Source organism: Podarcis cretensis (genome assembly GCF_951804945.1).
Source record: "Podarcis cretensis genome assembly, chromosome: 14".
Taxonomy (NCBI): Eukaryota; Metazoa; Chordata; class Lepidosauria; order Squamata; family Lacertidae; genus Podarcis; species Podarcis cretensis.
Genome location: NC_137183.1, coordinates 45,077,167 through 45,097,061, shown reverse-complemented (window position 1 = coordinate 45,097,061; position 19,895 = coordinate 45,077,167). Strand labels below are relative to the sequence as shown.

At 45.7% G+C, this 19,895-nt stretch overlaps 1 protein-coding gene across 1 annotated transcript; it reads right to left on the bottom strand.

Moving 5' to 3' along the window:
* Positions 1–976: 976 nt before the first annotated feature.
* On the bottom strand, positions 977–7,860 carry LOC307202691 (parvalbumin, thymic CPV3-like; the record flags this gene model as incomplete). The annotated part of the gene is made up of 4 exons (XM_079952856.1): positions 7,822–7,860; positions 7,019–7,085; positions 3,525–3,657; positions 977–1,127 (listed from the first exon to the last, which is right to left on the bottom strand). Exons 2-4 carry the CDS (start codon positions 7,077–7,079, stop codon positions 977–979), a joined length of 345 nt encoding a protein of 114 aa, XP_079808982.1. The 5' UTR covers positions 7,080–7,085; positions 7,822–7,860.
* Positions 7,861–19,895: the final 12,035 nt, after the last annotated feature.

Sequence of the window (19,895 nt, the reverse complement as noted above, 5' to 3'; positions counted from 1 at the left end):
TTCCAGGCCATGTGGCCAGCATGACTAAACCGCAACAGAACACCGTGACGGAAACTAGAACGCACAAAAACGCCATTTACCCTCCCGCCGCAGTGGTACCTATTTATCTACTTGCACTGCTATGCTTTCGAACTGCTAGGTTGGCAGGAGCTGGGGCAGAACAATGGGAGCTCACTGCCAATCTTCCGATCAGCAAGCCAAAGAGGCTCAGTGGTTTAGACCACAGCGCCAACAGCGTCCCATGAGGGGAGGCTGGGCAGCAGGTGGAGCCATAGGGGCCGACCCCATTCTATCACCAAGAACTTGGTGATTTCCCTGCTGCTGACAGCAGACCCCCCCCATAGGTTTCATCTGGCCTCAGATGCCTGATGCTGTTCTTGAACTCTATAGCCTCACCTTAGGCACTTGTACATGTACCATTGCAAACCTTGATTAAAGCTTGCTTTCTTACACACACACACACACACACACACACACGAGCCTCTGTTGAAGTGTTGTTTACCAGGACAAGGAGATGATTAAACCTTCCCTCCCCAGCTGTCCTTGTTGAAAATGCAGCAATTAGGTACGCTTAGTACATAAAAGTTTCATTTGCATGAATGGAACATTTCTAAGTCCAACCACTGCATGGGTGGCTGAGGGAGGAAGACTATGGGGCAGAGCTATTTCCCTGGAATTTAAGAGCAACATACCCAGTTGGTCGTGGCTCTTTGACCTGGTTCACTATGAGAGTGAGCAGAACATGAAAAAGTCTGTTAAGTCAGACCCCCCCCCCCGGAGCCAGTTTCTAGGATAATACTTGCAGAATGGAATCACCAATAGGTGAAAGAGCCTGCCCTCATGGAGAGATACAGGCCGGCCCATATATTTGGTTGTTGGGGCATTTGTGCTTAGCACTAATCTCACAGAGGGTGCCAGTCAGGCAGTTTCTAGGAGAAAGGGAAGGCGGCAGAAACAGTGGATAGAGGTGACAGGATTAACCTATGCTGGACCATTCAATATCAGCCACATTCGTACCTTCAGCCCCAATCTTCCCATCTCCATCGTGGTCTCCCGCTGCCAAAAGGGTTTTGGTTTCTGTAGCTGTTAACACTCGGGCTCCACTATCAAACCTCTGGAGGAAAAACCTAGTAAGGGAAGAATAAAGGGCACACAACTGAATGCCATTGAATGTACAACTGCCTGAAGAGGAGTCCTGAGCATCACGAAACCTTGTTAACCTCAGTTACACACTGACCTAGTTTGCCGTAACACTAAGAGCACATTCACACCACACATTTAAACTTTAAAGCACTGTGACAACACTTTAAGTAGTCATGGAATTAAGTCCCCAAAGAATTGTGGGAGCTGTGGTTTGTTAAGGGTGTTGAGAGTTGTTAAGCGACCCCTATTCCCCGAACTGAGCTACAATTTCCCAGCCTTTCTTGTGAGAAGGGATTTACTGTTAAACCACTCTAGGAATTGTAACTCTGTGAGGGTCTCATAGCAACTCTTAGTCGCAGGGGTCAGCAAACTTTTTCAGCAGGGGGCCGGTCCACTGTCCTGCAGACCTTGTGGGGGGCCAGACCATACTTTGAAAAAAAAAATAATGAACGAATTCTTATGCCCCACAAATAACCCAGAGATGCATTTTAAATAAAAGGACACATTCTACTCATGTAAAAACACGCTGATTCCCGGACCGTTTGCGGGCTGGATGTAGAAGGTGATTGGGCTGGATCCGGCCCCCGGGCCCTTAGTTTGCCTACCCATGTCTTAGCGCCATTAACAAACTACAGCTCCCAGATTACTTTGAGGATAGCCAAGGCTGTTTAAAGTGGTATCAGAGTGCTTTAAATATATGGCCAAACCACAGCTAAGCATGAACAGGCAAGTGTGCAAGAACTCAGGAGGAAAATCACACCAACTTTGCTCCTTTCCTGCTGCTTGAATCGTGGTCCCCCCTGAGCTTTCTGAATCAGACCATGAGACAGGGACTCTCAATGTGAGGAGAGGAGATAAGACTATGCAACAAATCTTACTTGATGAAACCCCACTCTCTGCCTCAGACAATCTCAGGCCAGGGCAGGAGCACTAAAGCACTCTCCTGCTTTTGATCCTCAGCACATGGTATTCAGAAGTTCACTTTCAATGACACTAACTGGAGGTAATATATTCATTGGAACAAAGAGGCATCAATAGCTTTACCCCCTACAAATTTGTCTAATCCCCATTGCCTAGGAGATTTTCTTCTCCCTGACAGACAGTGGCAGTGGAGAGGAGCGAAACTGGGCACCAACTTTACCAAATGGAGAATGGTCGGAGGAGCAAGGAACTAAAGCAGAAATTGAGAAATTGTAGTCTTCAAGGACTCCACTCCCATCAGCCTGAGCCAGGTCTGATGGTGATTGGATTCCAGCAATGTATATAGGGCCACAGATTCCTCATCCCCCAGTTTAAAAAAATGTTGTTACATAGGGTGGGATGCAAATGAATAGGCATTTTTTACCTCTCACATTTTAAAGATTTCTTGCAATAGGAGTGCTATTTTAAATCAAGCTGATTAGGTTTTATGGTAGAAGTGACTACTAGCAGATTCCCCCAGGAAATCATTCTGAGTGGTTCAATAATTTGCATGCTTATTCAAAAATAAACCCTGCTGTGTCCAGTGGGGCTTAGGCAGGGGCGGAGGAAGGGGGTGCAGTGGGGGCGGTCTGAGTTTGAGTTTGGATATCCCGCTTTACCACTACCCTAAGGAGTCTCAAAGGGGCTAACAATCTCCTTTTCCCTTCCTCCCCCACAACGAACACTCTGTGAGGTGAGTGAGGCTGAGAGACTTCAGAGAGAAGTGTGACTAGCTCAAGGTCACCCAGCAGTTGCATGTGGAAGAGCGGGGAATCGAACCCGGTTCACCAGATTACGAGTTCACTGCTCTTAACCACTACACCACACCACTGAGGGGGGTGACAAAATGCTGGGCGGCACTCACTGCAGGGCCTGCAGCACGCCCAAGCCAGGCGTCTCTCCTGTCAGTGACGTGGTGGCTTGGGCGCCCACAGGCTCCGCGCTGCCCCAAACGATTCGCCCGCTGCCTCCGCCTCAGGCAGGGAGACTCCTTGGAGGCCCCATGGAGCATCCTGCCCTGACTGGCCCCACCCCCGTCCCTGGGTGCAGGGCACACGCACCACCCCAGGCGCCCAATTGGCTTGCTCCGCCGCTGGGCTTAGGCTGTGTCTTTGAAGCGCATTTGAAGCACATTCTTTCTCTCAAAGAATTCTGGGCACTGTGGTTTCCCTTCCAGTGTTTACAGTTCCCAGCAACCCTTAACAAACCACAGTGCCCATAATTCTTCGAGGGAGCAGAATGTGCTTTATAGGCATAGTACCCAGAAAGAGTGCACAGGGTGTCTGTTAAATATGGTTCATGCTTATTTTATATTCAAACCAAGGACGCGCCAAAGAAATGCGAGAAACACAAAAGGAAGAGAGATGTCTAGGCAACTTCAAAAGTCAGAGAAAGAGAGCAAAGGGGAGGTGGAGCCTCACTTCAGTTCATCTTCTTCAATGTAGCCGCTTTGATCATTGTCTAGGATGCGGAAGAGATCCTTCAGTTGGCTGCTGCTCTTTTTGGACATGCCACTTATCTGAAAGAATTTTTTGTAGTTGAAACTATCTGGAGCTAAGACAGAAAAAGAAAGCTGCTGTTACCTAAGTGCTTGGAATACAGATGAAGATGGTCATTTTTTTTGTACCTATGCATCCTGTCTCCAAAAGTTGCGCAGATCCTCTTATGGGTTCTGTGCATGTGTGCGCTTACAAGATTTCTTTCACACATGCCTGCTTCTCACTGCATTATCTCTGTGAGGGATCCATTGTTGAGTGGATCAGACTTAATGCATTTCTGTATTTGGCATGGTTTATTTATTTGATTGTTTCATAAAATTTATATACTGCTTGACTATAAAAAACCCCCCAAAACTAAAAACACCAAACCTCGAAGCAGAATAAAACAATGAAATTATTGCCAAAAACAGTTCAAAATAACAATTAAAAACATTTTTAAAAAATAATTAAAATCAACGATAAGGTGAAAACAGATTAAAAACACACAGCAACATTGTACACATCTGGGAAGGCCTGCGTAAACAAATATATTTTTTTGCAGGTGCTGAAAAGATTACAGTGGAACCTTGGTTCTTGAACGGCTTAGTTGACGAACAAATTGGCTCCCGGACGCCAAAAACCCAGAAGTAAGTGTTCCGGTTTCCAAACGTTTTTTGGAAGCCAAACGTCTGATGCGGTTGTCGGCTATTGTTTCGGGGGGGGGGCTACGCCTTGGTTTTCAAACGTTTTGGGACTTCCAGAACGGATTAAGTTCGAGAACCAAGGTTCCACTGTGCTGTGAAGGGGCCTGCCTGGTGTCAGTAGGCTGGGAATTCCAAAGTGTTGGATGTTGCCACACAAAAAGTTCAATTTATTACAATTGCAAAGCAAGTATTGTGTGGCACCTGTAACGGTGCCAGTTCCGCAGGAGGATCCCGTGGTCAAGGTACTCAAAAACCAACAGGAGATCAAGAAGCAGGAACAGGGTCATACTCCCCCACCCCCTCTCTTCAAAGGTCATCCATCGGGGTGACCAACGTCCACTCAGACCCGAATCCTGGTTGGGAAGGATCTAAGAAATTTGTGGTGTCCAAGAATGCTTGGAGATACCTCCTGCCCAGTCCTCTCCACCACCTGCCCTCCAAAGGAAAGATTTGTAACTGGTTGATAAGGGGGTCCAGAGCTGGTTTCTTTAGGAGTGTGGGGTCCAGAGCTGGTTTCTTTAAGACAGGGGTCAGCAAACTTTTCCAGCAGGGGGCCGGTCCACTGTCCCTCAGACCTTGTGGGGCGCTGGACTTTATTTTGAAAAAAAAAAGAATGAACGAATTCCTATGCCCCGCAAATAACCCAGAGATGCATTTTAAATAAAAGGACACATTCTACTCATGTAAAAACATTCTGATTCCCAGACCGTCCATGGGCCAGATTTAGAAGGCGATTGGGCCGAATCTGGCCCCCGGGCCTTAGTTTGGCAACCAAACCAAACCATAAAAGGTAAAGGTAAAGGTACCCCTGCCCGTACGGGCCAGTCTTGCCAGACTCTGGGGTTGGTGCGCCCATCTCACTCAAGAGGCCAGGGGCCAGCGCTGTCCGGAGACACTTCCAGGTCACGTGGCCAGCGTGACATCGCTGCTCTGGCGAGCCAGAGCCGCACACGGAAACGCCGTTTACCTTCCCGCTGGTAAACGGTCCCTATTTATCTACTTGCACCCGGAGGTGCTTTCGAACTGCTAGGTTGGCAGGCGCTGGGACCGAGCAGCGGGAGCGCACCCCGCCGCAGGGATTCGAACCGCCGACCTTTCGATCGGCAAGCCCTAGGCGCTGAGGCTTTAACCCACAGCGCCACCTGCTTGCCCCAACCAAACCATACCATACATTAAATGTGTGATTGCATCCTTCAAAATAGCAACTGCGGGGATTTATTTAACTTAGAAAAACCTACAGGCTGTTTAATGAGAAAAATAACATAAGTAGCTCACAAAATGAACTTACCAATGAAACACAGATCAAATACAATGATGAGACATAGATAAAATAACTGAATTGGAACCTGTGTATTCAGAACACTGGTGCAGAGTCTTAAATTACTCTGGACGTCAAGGTCTCTTGGAGGCCTTCCTCTAGGTGGCAGTGTGTATTATACTTCATTTACTGCTGTGTTTGGATGCCCTCCTGCTTTTTCTGTTGTCTAGGGCTGGGAGCAAACTATAGGTAGGGTATGTCCTGCTTGTCAATGTTCTGGCAGCATCAGGCTAAATACTACCTTGAGCGCTTAACCTCATCTTCAGAGAGGAAGCAGACTACAAATGGAAATACAATAATACGGTGGAAGACAGCATCTTGGGTTAGGTCAGTGACTGAGAACCTGTGGCCATGAGGTGAGGTGAAAGAATTTGCCTCAGGGGCAGATCTGACCTCTGCCCCACCACCACCCTACTGCCACTGTTGCACCACTGCCAGCCATGCTGTGGTTCTGCTCACGCCACCTCTGCTGCCGCCACAGTACCCTTGCCCTCACCCCAACACTGCGTCCTCACCGCTGCCACTGTGTTGTGGCAGCAGCCTGCGTGCAGCTGTGACATACCCGCCAATATTTCTCTGGTGAAAATAGGGATGATGATGAGGATAATAATACTTTTCCATATGACTGGGTTGCCACAGCCACTCTGGGCAGCTTCCAACATATATAAAAGCACAATAAAATATGAAACATTAAAAAAACTTCCCTATACAGGGCTGCCTTCAGATGTCTTCTAAAGGTTGTACGGTTACTTATCTCCTTGGCTCGGGGATCATGTAACTCCATGCTCTTCAACATTTCTCCCATGAAAATAGGGATGTTCTTAGGAAAACTGGGATATTCCAGGATCAAATCAGAAACCAGGATGGCTTCTGTAAACATGGGACTGTCCCTGGAAAACAGGGACACTTGGAGGGTCTGACATAGGCAAGGCTGTAGTTGCAGCGGCAGGATGGGTAGCAGTGCAGATGCAATGTTGGGGGCAGGGAGGGTGCCTGGAATTGTGGGGGGACAGTGCTGGGCAGGGGGAGGCAGCAGGGTGTTTTGCCCACATTGACAAAACCTCCTGGACCATGCCTGCCTGTGTGGCTGTCCAGAAGTTGTTGGAATCAAAGCCTGATCAACCCCAGCCACTATGGACAAGTTAGGAATTTTGGGAGCTTTAGTACAACAACATCTGGAGAGCCATAGATTCCCCATTCCTGAACTTTGGGTCACATTCTTGCCATACATTTAAAGCCTATCACTTCACCCACAGAATCCTGGGAGCTGTGGTTTGCTAAGGGCACTAGGAATTGTAGCTCTGTGAGAGGGACACTACAGTTCCCAAGATTCTTTGTGAGTAAGCCATGTCTGCTAGGGTAGTATAAATGTGTTTTAGATGCAGCTCTTAGATTAGTTACACAGACAATTTTACCTTGACAGTCTCTGATTGCAGCAGCAATATCAGAAGGGCTGATGATGTCGCTGATACTCATATTAATCTGTCCCAAAAGACAAAAAAGCAAAGTGCTATAACAAGGCAAGCGAGCTCACCCTTTCACTCAGGGAACGGAAGAGATACGAGAGAAGAAAAAGCAAGGGGCATTGCATTCAGCTTTAAGACAAAATCTATTAATATGTATCTTTAAAACTGTCTACACAATCAGCATAAGCATGGCTGGATCTAGAAAACATCAAAGAAGCGTTTCAGTTTAAAGCGTTGTAAATTTAAACAGGGTAAACAGGTGGAGATATATGGGACTCTGCATCACCATCTGGTGGCACAACGTTATATTGCATATACAACACATATAAATTGCTTTTTCTTTAGCAGTCTAACTGAGTCCCATGTTTGGATAAACCTTGTCCTCATACCGAGCGTATGGACCCCTCTTTGACTCAGGCCTACCTCCATATTTGATGCATCTTACATATTTTTGCGCAAAACAGCATCATATTTTGAGATGCACAGATATGAGAGATGGAGATGAGAGAGAGAAATAAGGACCCCAGCTGAAAATGGAAAGGGTGGAATATTTTCACTTAAAATGGTTAATCATCCTTGTATTGTGGACAGTAACAGGTAAAAGGATAGCCGATAAATAGAGAAGAAGCACAATGCTTACTACTCAGAGATGTTTTGCTCCCTTAGTCCCTTCCATGGCTTTTCCAGGCAGGGAAACAGTTCACAGGTAAATAGATAATAGCTCAGTCTTAGAGACAAAGCTGTATACTTACAATGTAGTTGGCCAGGCACAGGTGTCTCTGCCCTTTAATCTCTTCACGGGCTGCTCACCTTTATGGTTTCTCTGAGCAGGGAAGAGGTGGGAGGAGGGGGGGAAAGCCGAATCAATATCAGGCAAAATTGTACCTTTGGCTTGGAGTTGTCTACCTAACTTATATAGGATTCAAAAGGTGACAATAGCGACTTAGGTTACCCTTTCATGGATTAGATGCTCAATTTGAGACCCTGCTCAAATGTCTTGCTTAACTAATGAACTGGGTTTTTTCCCCTTCTATTTATACCCAAGGAGAATATAGTAGAGAGAATTGCCGACACTCCTATCTTGGCAATATGTTCTTCTTGCGCTGACTTTAATTAGGCCTGCACCAACGGGGGGAAAGTGTGCAGGAACAGTTTTTATAGCAAAGTAGGGCCTGGGCTGCACCTTGCTCCCAACTGTGCGATACTCAACCAGCAAAGAGAATTACAGACACTCTCATGCTGACAATGAATTATTGCACTGGCTTTCGTCAAGCTTAAGTGCAATCATCAAACTGGAATTCCACATGAATTAAATGTGAGGGACCAAAAACATTTGCTTTGGTTAGTAATGGCAAGCTGGATACCAGGGAGAAAGTCTTTAGCTCAGTGGTAGGGTTCATGTGTTGCATGCAGCAGGTTCACAAAATTAATGCCTGCCTTGGTTTGGACATGATGTTAAACCATGGTTTAGATTTACATGGGTTACAAGCTTTGAGTTTCTGTGCCAACTCTTTCCTGCGCAGTATGATTCTGAAGACAATGGAAGCTTTCACTTCTGCTTTTAGTTAACCACACTTTATTGTTATATCCAACTCTGAAACTGTGGTGAATCTTGACATTCTTTTGAAACGGTCAGCTTTATAAGCCAGAGTTTGAGGCTGGCTTGTTTCAGCATACCATAATTCCGGCAAGCCACAGTTTGTCAGCATCCAGTCTGCTCCCCAGTGAAAATTTGCTTAACAGGGAATGCAAAAGTGTGAAACAGACATTTGAAAAATAACACCACCTTTCCAAAGATGGCTATTTGCTACCATTCATGTGGTAGATATAGAAAATAACTGTGATCTTCAAAATGTGTGGGATCCATCACTGGTTGTTATTTGTGCTGCACAGAAGCAAATTATAGTGGTTGTTAATTTATATAGTTATGCGATGGTACATATGTAGGGGGGTGTTGATCTGGAATGAAAATGAATGAAAATGCATTTTTATATATGTATTGTGTTTGTAAGTGTAATACAAGCTTGTTGCACCTGAAAGACATGACAAACTCCTCTGGGGGTATCTTCTTTGGGTTTGCCCCCACCAGAGATGCAACCAGCTGACCCCAGCAAGCTTGCCATATCCTTCCCAGCACCAAAGCAAGGTGCAATGGTTTGGGGAGTATCCTGAGCAGCTGCAGCTAGTTGGGCAGATGGCATTCAGCCGCAGTAGGGCCCAATCATGCTGCTTAGTATCTCCCAGAAAACAGCTTCCTGGAGAAAGCTGCTTCTGCAAGGGTGCAGTGGGTCCAAAGCTAAGCCCAGTGGCTCTCCCCACTTGCCCCGTCTCAGCTGCCAGAGGGAGCTCCATACCATTCATGATGTGATGGTCTGGGACTTGGGCTCGGAACCAGAGGAGACTCAGTCTGCACCGGATCCTTTGATTCTATGATTCTATGATTCTATGATTCTATGATTCTTTGCCTCAGGCATCATCTAAACCAAGTCTGGGGCCTGATCCCGAAGAGTCCCGGTCTGCACAGGTTCCCCTGCAACAAACACCAGCTGGGCCGAGTCAGGGGCCTGAGCCTGCCCCGGCTCCAGATGCGGAGATTACCTTGTTGCCTTCAGCTGGGCCATCACTTACAGCTGCTCCACTACTGGTTGGGTCAGGAGAGGATGAGGCAGCCTCTGGGTCTAGTAACCCACCGACATCTCCCGAGCTGCAGAGACCGAGGTCTGAGAGAAGGAGAGACCTGAGTACTCGCAGGAGGAGTGCTTGCCTTCAGGCGAAACAGGGAGGTGAGTCACCGGGGGATCAGGACCGGCCGCTACCCCGACAAAGATAAAAGGCTGTCGAACCCGGCCCCAGGTTGTGGGAGCAACATTGCTGTATGCTAGATCCTGCCTGAGATCTTGTACCTGTCCTTGCCTGGTTTCCTGCCTCGTGTCCTGCCTTGGCCCTGTCGGACTGATTCCCGGCAGAACCTTCGGATTCTGGACCAGTCCTGGACTGTGTTTCACGGGTTACCCCTGGGCCCAGCACAAGTGAGAAGGGCAGGAGACAGTGGTGAGGGGGGCTGAAACCACATGGTGGGCCACCCCTGTTCTTTCTGCTGCTCCTTTCCCTTTTCACTCAGAGGTGGAGCAAGGTGGGTGCGGTGCGCCCCAGGTGTCCTCCCTGAGAGGGGTGATATTGCCGCTCCACCCCCCTGGGATGCTCGCTGCTGGCGGTGCCCCCCCCCCCCGGGATGCTCGGCGCATGCGGCACACCCCTGGGACACTCACCCTGCCCCCCGGGTGCAGCTAGCTCTGCCACTGGGGTCACATAAACTTGGGGAAATCAATCTCGTTTGTGCAAATGTTTCTTCCTCAGTTTTATTGCTGTGCATTAGAGATGTTGGGTGTGAGTGGCTGCATACATTGAGGGAAGGGCTAACCCTTTTCTCCCCAGCTGCCATCTCTTGGGAAACCCCCTGTGGCAGTTAGGTAATGTACAGGGAAATGTACAGAAAACACTGGTTTTTATCCCTCCATGTTTGCTGATCCTGTGGAGGAACCTGGAGGTGAAAGACACAGAGTGACTTCATGCCAGCCTGACGAAAGAGAAGCTGTCAGCCAGACAGAAAAAACCTTGATAGGGTTTGGAGTGAACCGTCTTTATCAAGCTTCTCTTTCGCGTCTACAACAAAGCCATTTCCTAAAACGTCGCTGCTATCTTGGGAAAAAGAAGAATGAGAATGTAAAAACCTTTTTAATGACAGCGAAAACTGGGACAGCTCTGACAGGACTGTTGTTATTGAACAGAGCTGTGTAAGAGATGATCTGCACTTCAGTTTTGGAACTTGAATACAAAAAAATGCCCCATTGTAAAACACAGTACAGTGGTACCTCAGGTTAAGTTCTTAATTCGTTCCGGAGGTCCGTTCTTAACCTGAAACTGTTCTTAACCTGAAGCACCACTTTAGTTATTGCTGCTGCACCGCCGGAGCCCGATTTCTGTTCTCATCCTGAAGCAAAGTTCTTAACCTGAGGTACTATTTCTGGGTTAGCGGAGTCTGTAACCCGAAGCGTCTGTAACCCAAGGTACCACCCTAATGCAATTTGCAATTGAAATATACAACAACAAGCAGTGACGGGTTATAGCTCTGTAGCAGAATTCCTGCTCTGTGCTTGGAAACTGAGGGATTGTTAGAGAGAGTGAGAGCTAGGGAGCCTGGCTCCCTATTCTTTTGCAGTGGGCCCTGGATATCCTGTGCCTCCCCACCCCCTCTTTAAAAACAACACAAAATTACAGTTTATTATTATTATTATTTCTTCCAGCTTTGCTTATAGTCCTTCTAGGCAAACTGTAAGGTGCAGTGCACGGACAGCTGCTATGTGGCCACCATATTTATTCCAACATAGTTTTCTAGCAAACTGAATATGTATTAACTATAGAACATAATAAGATTATGTACTAGGTGCAGAATGTAGTAAGAGTAGAACTTTTGGAGTCTCCAAGATATACTGCTTAAGATGCATAGGGATGCCAGGCTAGAAGGAATAGTTTACAAATGAATGTATTTTCTTCTGGAGGCTTGGCTGTGAAATAGACCCACATGCCATCTTTCCTGTCGACATGCATTTTAAGACAAATTCCTTAAAAAGCATATTCTAAAGGTTGTACTGGAAAAGGAACTAAGATAGGGAGGAACCTGTCTTAACCATCTGCAGGGATCAGACTACCCCACCACTTCTTCCAACTTAATGATACTTCCATATCCCATATAAATGGATTTCTAGTAAAAATGTAAAGAAGAACCCCACCCACCCCCAGAAAAATAACAACTGAATGCCTAGCAAAGTGCTTTCCAGTTAAAATTATTTGGAAATGATTAAATAAACAAACTGCATAGCGAAGAGACAACAAGGTCAGCTAAAAACATGAAAAGGAAGATGTCACCAATCAGTGACTGTTAAGAAAGAGGTTCTTTAAGGTTGAAACTGGACACCAGGGACCAAAGTGACACTAATCCTAGCTGAAAGGTTGGTTACAAAAGCTAAAAAGAACTGTATTTCAGAACGAAGGCAATACTTCTGTATAGCGATACAGGTGGTAATCTACAGTTACTGGTATTTATTTATTAATTAATGACACTCTTATCTGAAGCATTGCTTTCTGTCCACCTTAATTAGAATGAATGAAATCATCAGGGGCAAATAAAAAAAGAGGCATCTTAATTACATACACCGGACCAAAAGGCACTTGAGATATGCCAGGTTTCTCTTTTTCATGCTAAATGACATCTCTTTGTCTTAAGCCATTTACTTTTCAGTAGCATTGTTGCTCAAAAAGCTCGAAAAGTAAGGTGGTAAAGCAGCAGAAGGCAGTCGATGCAACACTAAAGAGGAGAAGAAGAGTCGTGCTTGACTGGGAATGCGGCAGAAATTCATCAGTTCTATGAAACTTCGCAGTTCTATGAATTTTGCCATACTGGTCTCCAGCCAAGTGCTGTGTACAAAAACACCTATACTACGGCAAAGTATGCACACGGATGCAAATATTAATGAAACGAACAGAAAAATGAGCAAAAATTCTGCTTTGCATAAATGTCTGTATCAGGAGAAATTCACATTGAAATGCTGACAAATTTCCAGGAGGACCTTTGCATTATAACAAAAAAAATGCAAACTGAAATAAAAATAGGGGAGAACTGAACTTGGCTGGCGAACTGAATTGCAAATTTCAGAGAAGTGCAAATTTCAAGGGATTACTGTGTTGGTTCTTGCATTGTCTCAGAAAGTGAAAAACAGGTAGCTTGGTCTTTAAATGTCAACTGAATCAAAACTCTCCACCATCCCTAACCCCAGCTCATTTTTGAACAGGTAAAAAGCTACTTGCATTCAGCAACATACTAGTGAATAGAGCATGTGGGAAAGGCAGGGAAACCATTTTGCAGTAGGCAGGTTGGAGCTGTGAGCTGATTGTCAAGAATCGGCTGCCTGCAGTAAGAGCCTTTCCTTGTGATCAAAGACGCCATAAATTCCCAGTGCTCTCTTGTTCGTTCAGAGGAAACTAAAGCCTTGGGTAGCTTGGACCCAAGAAACTCTCATTGGTTGGAAAGGGGGCGCACGCAGCGGTAGAAAACATCAAAGAAAGAGAGCGTAGTTTTGTAAATAGCATATCAATTCCAGCAGTTTGTGTCCTTGATTGGCTTACAGCTTCAAAGCAATTCAGTTCTTTGCTGCCGTCGCTACCGTTTGATATACTCTATGATGATCATTAAACAGATTGTTGAGTGTCGTCAATGACCCAGTAACACTATCTTGTGACCGTGATGCTACATGCAATTGTCCAAGATGTTTCTGGTTGCTGTCAGCAGCATAATCAGGGAGGGCGATCTTTCTATTGCTGAATTATTCAGGTTTTCTCTGTTATTTTAACAATAACTCTGCCCTAAAGGTTAAAGGATGATTAGAAAATGCATCTCGAGAATCGGTAAAAGCTATGGGCAAGAGAGGGTGTCGGCTGCGTATATTGTTACCGGCTCCTCTTCTAAGGTTCCAGCGCCTGTGATCATTGTCTTAAAATAATTATCAGTGCAGCAACTCAGAGCCCAGCGACTAGAAGAAGCTGATGCTACAGCATTGTCAGAGCTGAACAAGTGCAGACCTGATGAGTCCCTTGCATCGCAAATGGATTGCTCATAGATTCAGGACAAACAAAATGAGTTATTTATTCATGGGATGTATGTTTAACTCATTTCCACAAGATGTGGTGATGGGAGGGAAGGTAGTTGGCTGCAAAAGAACGGGAGACAAATTCACAAAGAGCAGATTCGTCAATGGGCATCAGTCATTGCATCCGGAATCACATGCCAAAGAGAACTAAGAGGCAAGGATTGGCCGTCCTCATCATGAGGTGCCCCAATTGTCATGTCCCAAGGGCATCTAGATTGGAGGATGAAATTCAAGAATAATTCTGAATCCAATTTGTTATTTACCATATTGGCCCGAATATAAGCCGCACTTTATTTTTCCAAATTCTGACCATGAAAAGTAAAAGTGCGGCTTAAGTTTGCGACCTTACAAAAAATGGGCTTTTACGATATCACTGCTGAAGCAGGCATAAGCGGTAAAACGGAACAACAACAAAAGTTTTATTGCTGATTTGCGAGCTTGAGACTGTTGTGCAATTAATCCTTAGGATTTTCTTCTACCTTTGCCATTTGCGGGTGTGAAAGCCTGTGGAATTGTAGTAACTGAATTTGTGAATTTAGCAATTGTACGGTAACTTTTGTGGGCTTGCAAGATCAAAGGCTTAAATTGGCTCGGAGTTACAATTTTACCAACCGCAGTGGTTTTCAGCCTGTAACCCAATTTTAAGGGAGTGGCTTATATTTGGGTATTGTCTTTTTCTCTCTCTCCCCCCCCCCAATTTTAAAGGTGCGGCTTATATTTGGGCCAATATTGTACTTTTATTATTTAGCAGTGATTCCTATCAGGTGCCGCTTGGGGTTCCTTCCGACTCTACACTTCTATGATTCTATTTCATTTATATCCCACCTTTTCCCCATGGAACTCAAGATGGCACCTGTGGGATTCCCAGGCAGTCTCCTACCCTGACACAGACAAGATCCAGGCTGTTTTAGCTTCAGTAAGTTCCTGTGCTTCCACATCATATCCTAGTTCCTATGGGTCGGCGGTTCGAATCCATGCAACGGGGCCCCCGTTGCGCGGTCCCAGCTCCTGCCAACCTAGCAGTTCGAAAGCACGTCAAAGTGCAAGTAGATAAATAGGTACCACTCCGGCGGGAAGGTAAACGGCGTTTCCGTGCGCTGCTCTGGTTTGCCAGAAGTGGCTTAGTCATGCTGGCCACATGACCCGGAAGCTGTACGCCAGCTCCCTCGGCCAATAAAGCAAGATGAGCGCCGCAACCCCAGAGTCGTCCGCAACTGGACCTAACGGTCAGGGGTCCCTTTACCTTTACCTAACTTCCTGTGCTTCCAGATCATATCCTAGTTCCTATGTCCTTTATAAATATAGTGGCACTGTTCCAAACAAGCAAAGGCACTAACTCTTTTGCACGACTGTTACAGAAAGAAAAGGCTTCTAAAGACTTCCTGGATGCAGGGTTTTTTGTTTGTTTTTGTTTTTCATTTTTATCTACTGTTAACGATCAACGAAGCAGACACCGCACCTGTCTTACCATCAATTTTTTATCGCCCCTAATGTAATGGTAAGTGTCAAAAGTGTCTCAGATTTGTTGAGCTAGCGGGGGAGCCTCAGTCTCAAGCCATGAGACAGTTTGCCTGGAAATTAGATAGCAAGCTCAGAATTCAAGTGTTTTTGGAGTTCTGTTGCTAACTCTTGCGGGATGCTAACCTTACCCAGTCACTGGACACCTCTCCTGCCATCTCTTGATAGTTGCTTCCAGTTGCCTGCCCTGCAGCCCTCCATTGCCTCCTGGTATTGTAATTTTGGGGTGCTCACAACTCAGGTTGGTGGTTCTTCTTCGGCACAGTGGTTGTCAATAGTTCATTAGTTGTTCCAGTACCGTCCCAGGTAAGGAGGAACCAATGGCCTGCCTTGGGGGTGCAGACATGTTTAGGACCTAGAAACCAATGCTGCCTCACTTTTCCTTTTTTCCTGCAGCCTCAGGTGGATCAGTGCAAAGGGCAACAGCAACACACAAACCAGCAGCAGCAACAACAATTTTATTATTTATATCCCACCCATCTGACTGGGTTTCCCCAGCCACTCTGGGCGGCTCCCAACAGAACACTAAAAACAGAACAAAACATCAAATATTAAAAACTTCCCTGAACAGGGCTGCCTTCAGATGTCTTCTAAAAGTCAGATAGTTGTTTATTTCCCTGACATCTGGTGGGAGGGCGTTCCACAGGGCAGGCGCCACCACTGAGAAGGCCTTCTGCTTGGTTCCCTGTAACCTCACTTCTCACCGTGAGGGAACCGCCAGAAGGCCCTTGGCGCTGGACCTCAGTGGTTTGAATCAAAGTCCACCTCGATGTGTTCATTTTGCTGCCATCTCAACTGTAAAATTTGCATAGACTACACTATTCCTCCTTTCGAATGGGTTGGGTATTGCAGTGATTTTCACCTTTTTTATAATATCTTTAATACGGTCAATGACCAGAAAGCATTTTCACCTTTTTTTACTTACTTACTTACTTCATAAAATTTATATGCCAGTTGAATGAAAAACAAACAAACTTTTTAAAGTTTCTTTTGAACATACTCTAAGTTTCCCGTAATAGCTATATTATAAGCATAGAGCAAGTGAGACTGACTTACTGAAATGTTTTCGATGCTACTAGCGAAGTTTTAAGCCAGGCATAGGCAAACTCGGCCCTCCAGATGTTTTGGGACTACAACTCCCATCATCCCTAGCTAACAGGACCAGTGGCCAGGGATGATGGGAATTGTAGTCTCAAAACATCTGGAGGGCTGAGTTTGCCTATGCCTGCTTTAAGCTCTTCAGATTTCTTCTGCCGGCAAAGGAAGGGCAAACATAATGTGTGCACAAGCCTCAAGCTGCTCCTGAGTTTTCTCCTCCACTGAAGAAAATGCCACCATTTCTTCAGTGCTTGCCACCACTCTAGCGCATGCACACTTGAAAACACCCCCTTCCTCTTCCTCAGGCACAGAAAAGCACCCCCTTTTCCACTAGTGTAATAACTAAGGTAGGAATACTTCCTGCATTTTGCTGGACCTTCGGAAGGTGAAAAAGCAGCAAATGCAAAACAGCATTAACTATTGGAGCAGAGTCAGGGATTATTTCTGAAAGTGCACTTGGGTTGCAGCTGGTGTCAGCAATTGGCACCATCAGGCCCTTGCCAAGGCCCACAAACATGGCAAGGGGCCATCGATTGACCTCTGGAGCCTTTTGGCCCTGCTGATTTCCCCACCCCTTGGTGACATAGCAAGTCCTGTAATCTTCTTCCCCAAAGGCACCCCCCCTTCATTCTCATTCTCTCTCTCTCTCTCTCTCTCTCTCTCTCTCTCTCTCTCTCTCTCTCTCTAAATAAAATCACAGAGATGGGGGGCCACCTTCTGAACATCTTGCCTTTGCCCCCCAAAAGCTGGAGCCAGTACTGATGAGGTTAAGAACCAGTTGACATGAATTACAATGGTACCTTGGGTTAAGAACTTAATTCATTCTGGAGGTCCGTTCTTAACCTGAAACTGTTCTTAACCTGAGGTACCACTTTAGCTAATGCGGCCTCCTGCTGCCGTGCGATTTCTGTTCTCATCCTGAGGTAAAGTTCTTAACCCGAGGTATTATTTCTGGGTGAGCAGAGTCTGTAACCTGAAGCGTCTGTAACCCGATGTACCACTGTATAGTGGTTTGGCTTTTTGTTGTTGATATCTCTTAATTTCAACCTGTCAATACTCAATTACACATGTGGTGGCAGTGGATATATAACCTGGAAGAGCAAATTATAGATTACAGCAGGGGCAGACTAAGTTGTGGGGCTGCTAATATTGATCAGCTCTAAGCAACCGCCACTTGATAAGGTAGTTCTGGAGAGAAAGTAGCTTCTCTGTCAGTTCAGGGTTGGGATGTACCAACTTATCTCACTGGGCCTTTTTGAACTTGTCCTCCTAGGGCAGAGTAATTGAGCAATATCCTGGATTCCTTGCATTGAGCTCTCTTTATTGTGGGCACTTGAGTGATGCAATGAAGACAGCCTTGTGGAAATAATCCTCTCTTAGCCTGGTATTCTGTACCAGGTACAAACATTTGGTTGTGAGCAAAACAAGAGTGCCATCAAGTGGTCGATTATTTCTAGGTAATTCTCTCTCAGTATAATTTTTTATTTCTGTGCTGAGCTACTACTACTACACATAATGAAATTAAGCCTATCTTGATTTTTGTTGCTTTTAAATGAACTTAAACAAATAAGCGACTGCACAAGCATGCTCCCTGTCCATCAGTCTTAACGTCACACAATTCTCTCATCCTCCTTGCAATTCGCTGATCTCGTTGCATCCCAAACTGCAAAGGTGCCAAAGCCAAAAAACCCTTATGGTTGCAGTTGAGCCATATACATCACCTGCGTATTCTGAAGTAGAGTAGATGCTTTGCATGTGGGAAGATCCCAGGTTCAGTTCTCCAGCCTGGGAAAGGCTTGAAACACAGAACAGACAGCAGTCATTGTGGACCAGGGATGAAGAATCTCCATCCTTCCCACATGCACAAACACTGCCAGGGTCCTCCCCCCCCCTTTGAGGGGAGGTGGTTGGGAGCCACATAGCATTGGTTGGATGGGCCAAAGTATACAAACACACAGTTACACACACAAACACAGAGAGCCCAATAGCTATGGGAATGGCCTGGGGGGAATCCAGCAGGCCAGATTGAGACGACTGGTAGGTTGCATTTGGAGCATGAACTGGAAATCCCCCAACCCTGATACAGACTATATTGACCCTGGGAGACCTATGGTCTGTTTCCATATAAACGTCATTCCTTTGTTCCTTGGGTGGCTTCTCTGGCATCCTTAAGAATATTGCCACTTCAAAGTGTTATAGGAATTCTAAGGTCTCAAATATACCATAAATGTTGATAATTGCACACATACCTAAGTATATAAACCACATGTCGAAAATGGTACAGGAAAGCAATCCGAAAGCCATCTTGGCTCTCCTAAAGAATCTCAATATTTCCACTGCCTCCTTAATCCCCCTTGCCTGAGAACAGGTAGGCAGATAGCAGTCAGGGGAAGTTCCTGAAGGGATTCCTCTCCTATATCTATGAACCTCCTTTGTATTGATCATCAGTTTGCCCAGATGCTCTGCATTGAGGGGTGTCTGACCGGCATCCTGGTTGTCTTACCAAACACTAATGTTTTGTGCAAACTGTGTCTGGAACTGTGTAAAACTTGCTAAATCCTCAGGAATATCACACCTTGGCCAGCCTGAGCCACATTAACCCCACCTTATGTGTGATGTAATTTCTGACTGTAGAGGGCATGTCCTTCTTCTCAACGCCGAAATGCAAACCCTTAAAAAAGACGTTTCTTCTTAGTTTTGGGTCTCTTTTGCCTCCTTGCAAGGAGGGGAGGGAACTCTTTTGCAACAGAAAAATAAAGATCTGCCTCCATCCGTTCATCTCTGGCTGATCCTGGACTTAGGGGAATCAGTCCCTTGGGGGGAGTTGAGCAGCAAAAGCCAACCACCCCTATTTCTCTATATCAAAAGGAATTGCTAGGGTTGTTTGTCAGGTCAGAGCAGCTTTGAGGGCACAATCCAAGCAGGCAGAACTGACCCTCAAATTTGTCCTAGCACTTCCATAGCTGACCATGCTGTGGGAGGTCTAAATATCCAGTTTGCAACCATTATTATATGTCTCCCACCCCAGGGGCTCCTTTGTCAAAGAGAAGAAATGAGTTATCCACACCTAGTTCCTTCTCTGCCATCATCCAGAAAGATCAACAAGTCTTCTGCCTTTGCCTTTTATCAACACTTAATTCCTGCCTTCCTTATATTGCTCTGTGACTCCATGCCAGAAGGAGGCCTTGTCTCTGGGTCCAGGAAAATGCAGTATATGTTTGCTGGTGTGTGTTATTGAGTGCTATTTCCATGCTGGGCTTGCCAGTTCCATTCTGGCTCCCTTCCCCACTCAGCATTCCATATCCACACCGTCAGCTAAAAATGAATGCTTCCAAAGCATAACAAAGTTAACATGTTGTGTTGCTGTTTTTTTTTTTTTTTACATTCACAATGTACAAAAGAAAGAAGGGAAACTTAACAACATAAGTTAAACAAGTAAAGAACGATTCCCTAATTTGTGAATGATGAAGTCTCTTTATATGTACAAATGAACAATTCCACCAGAG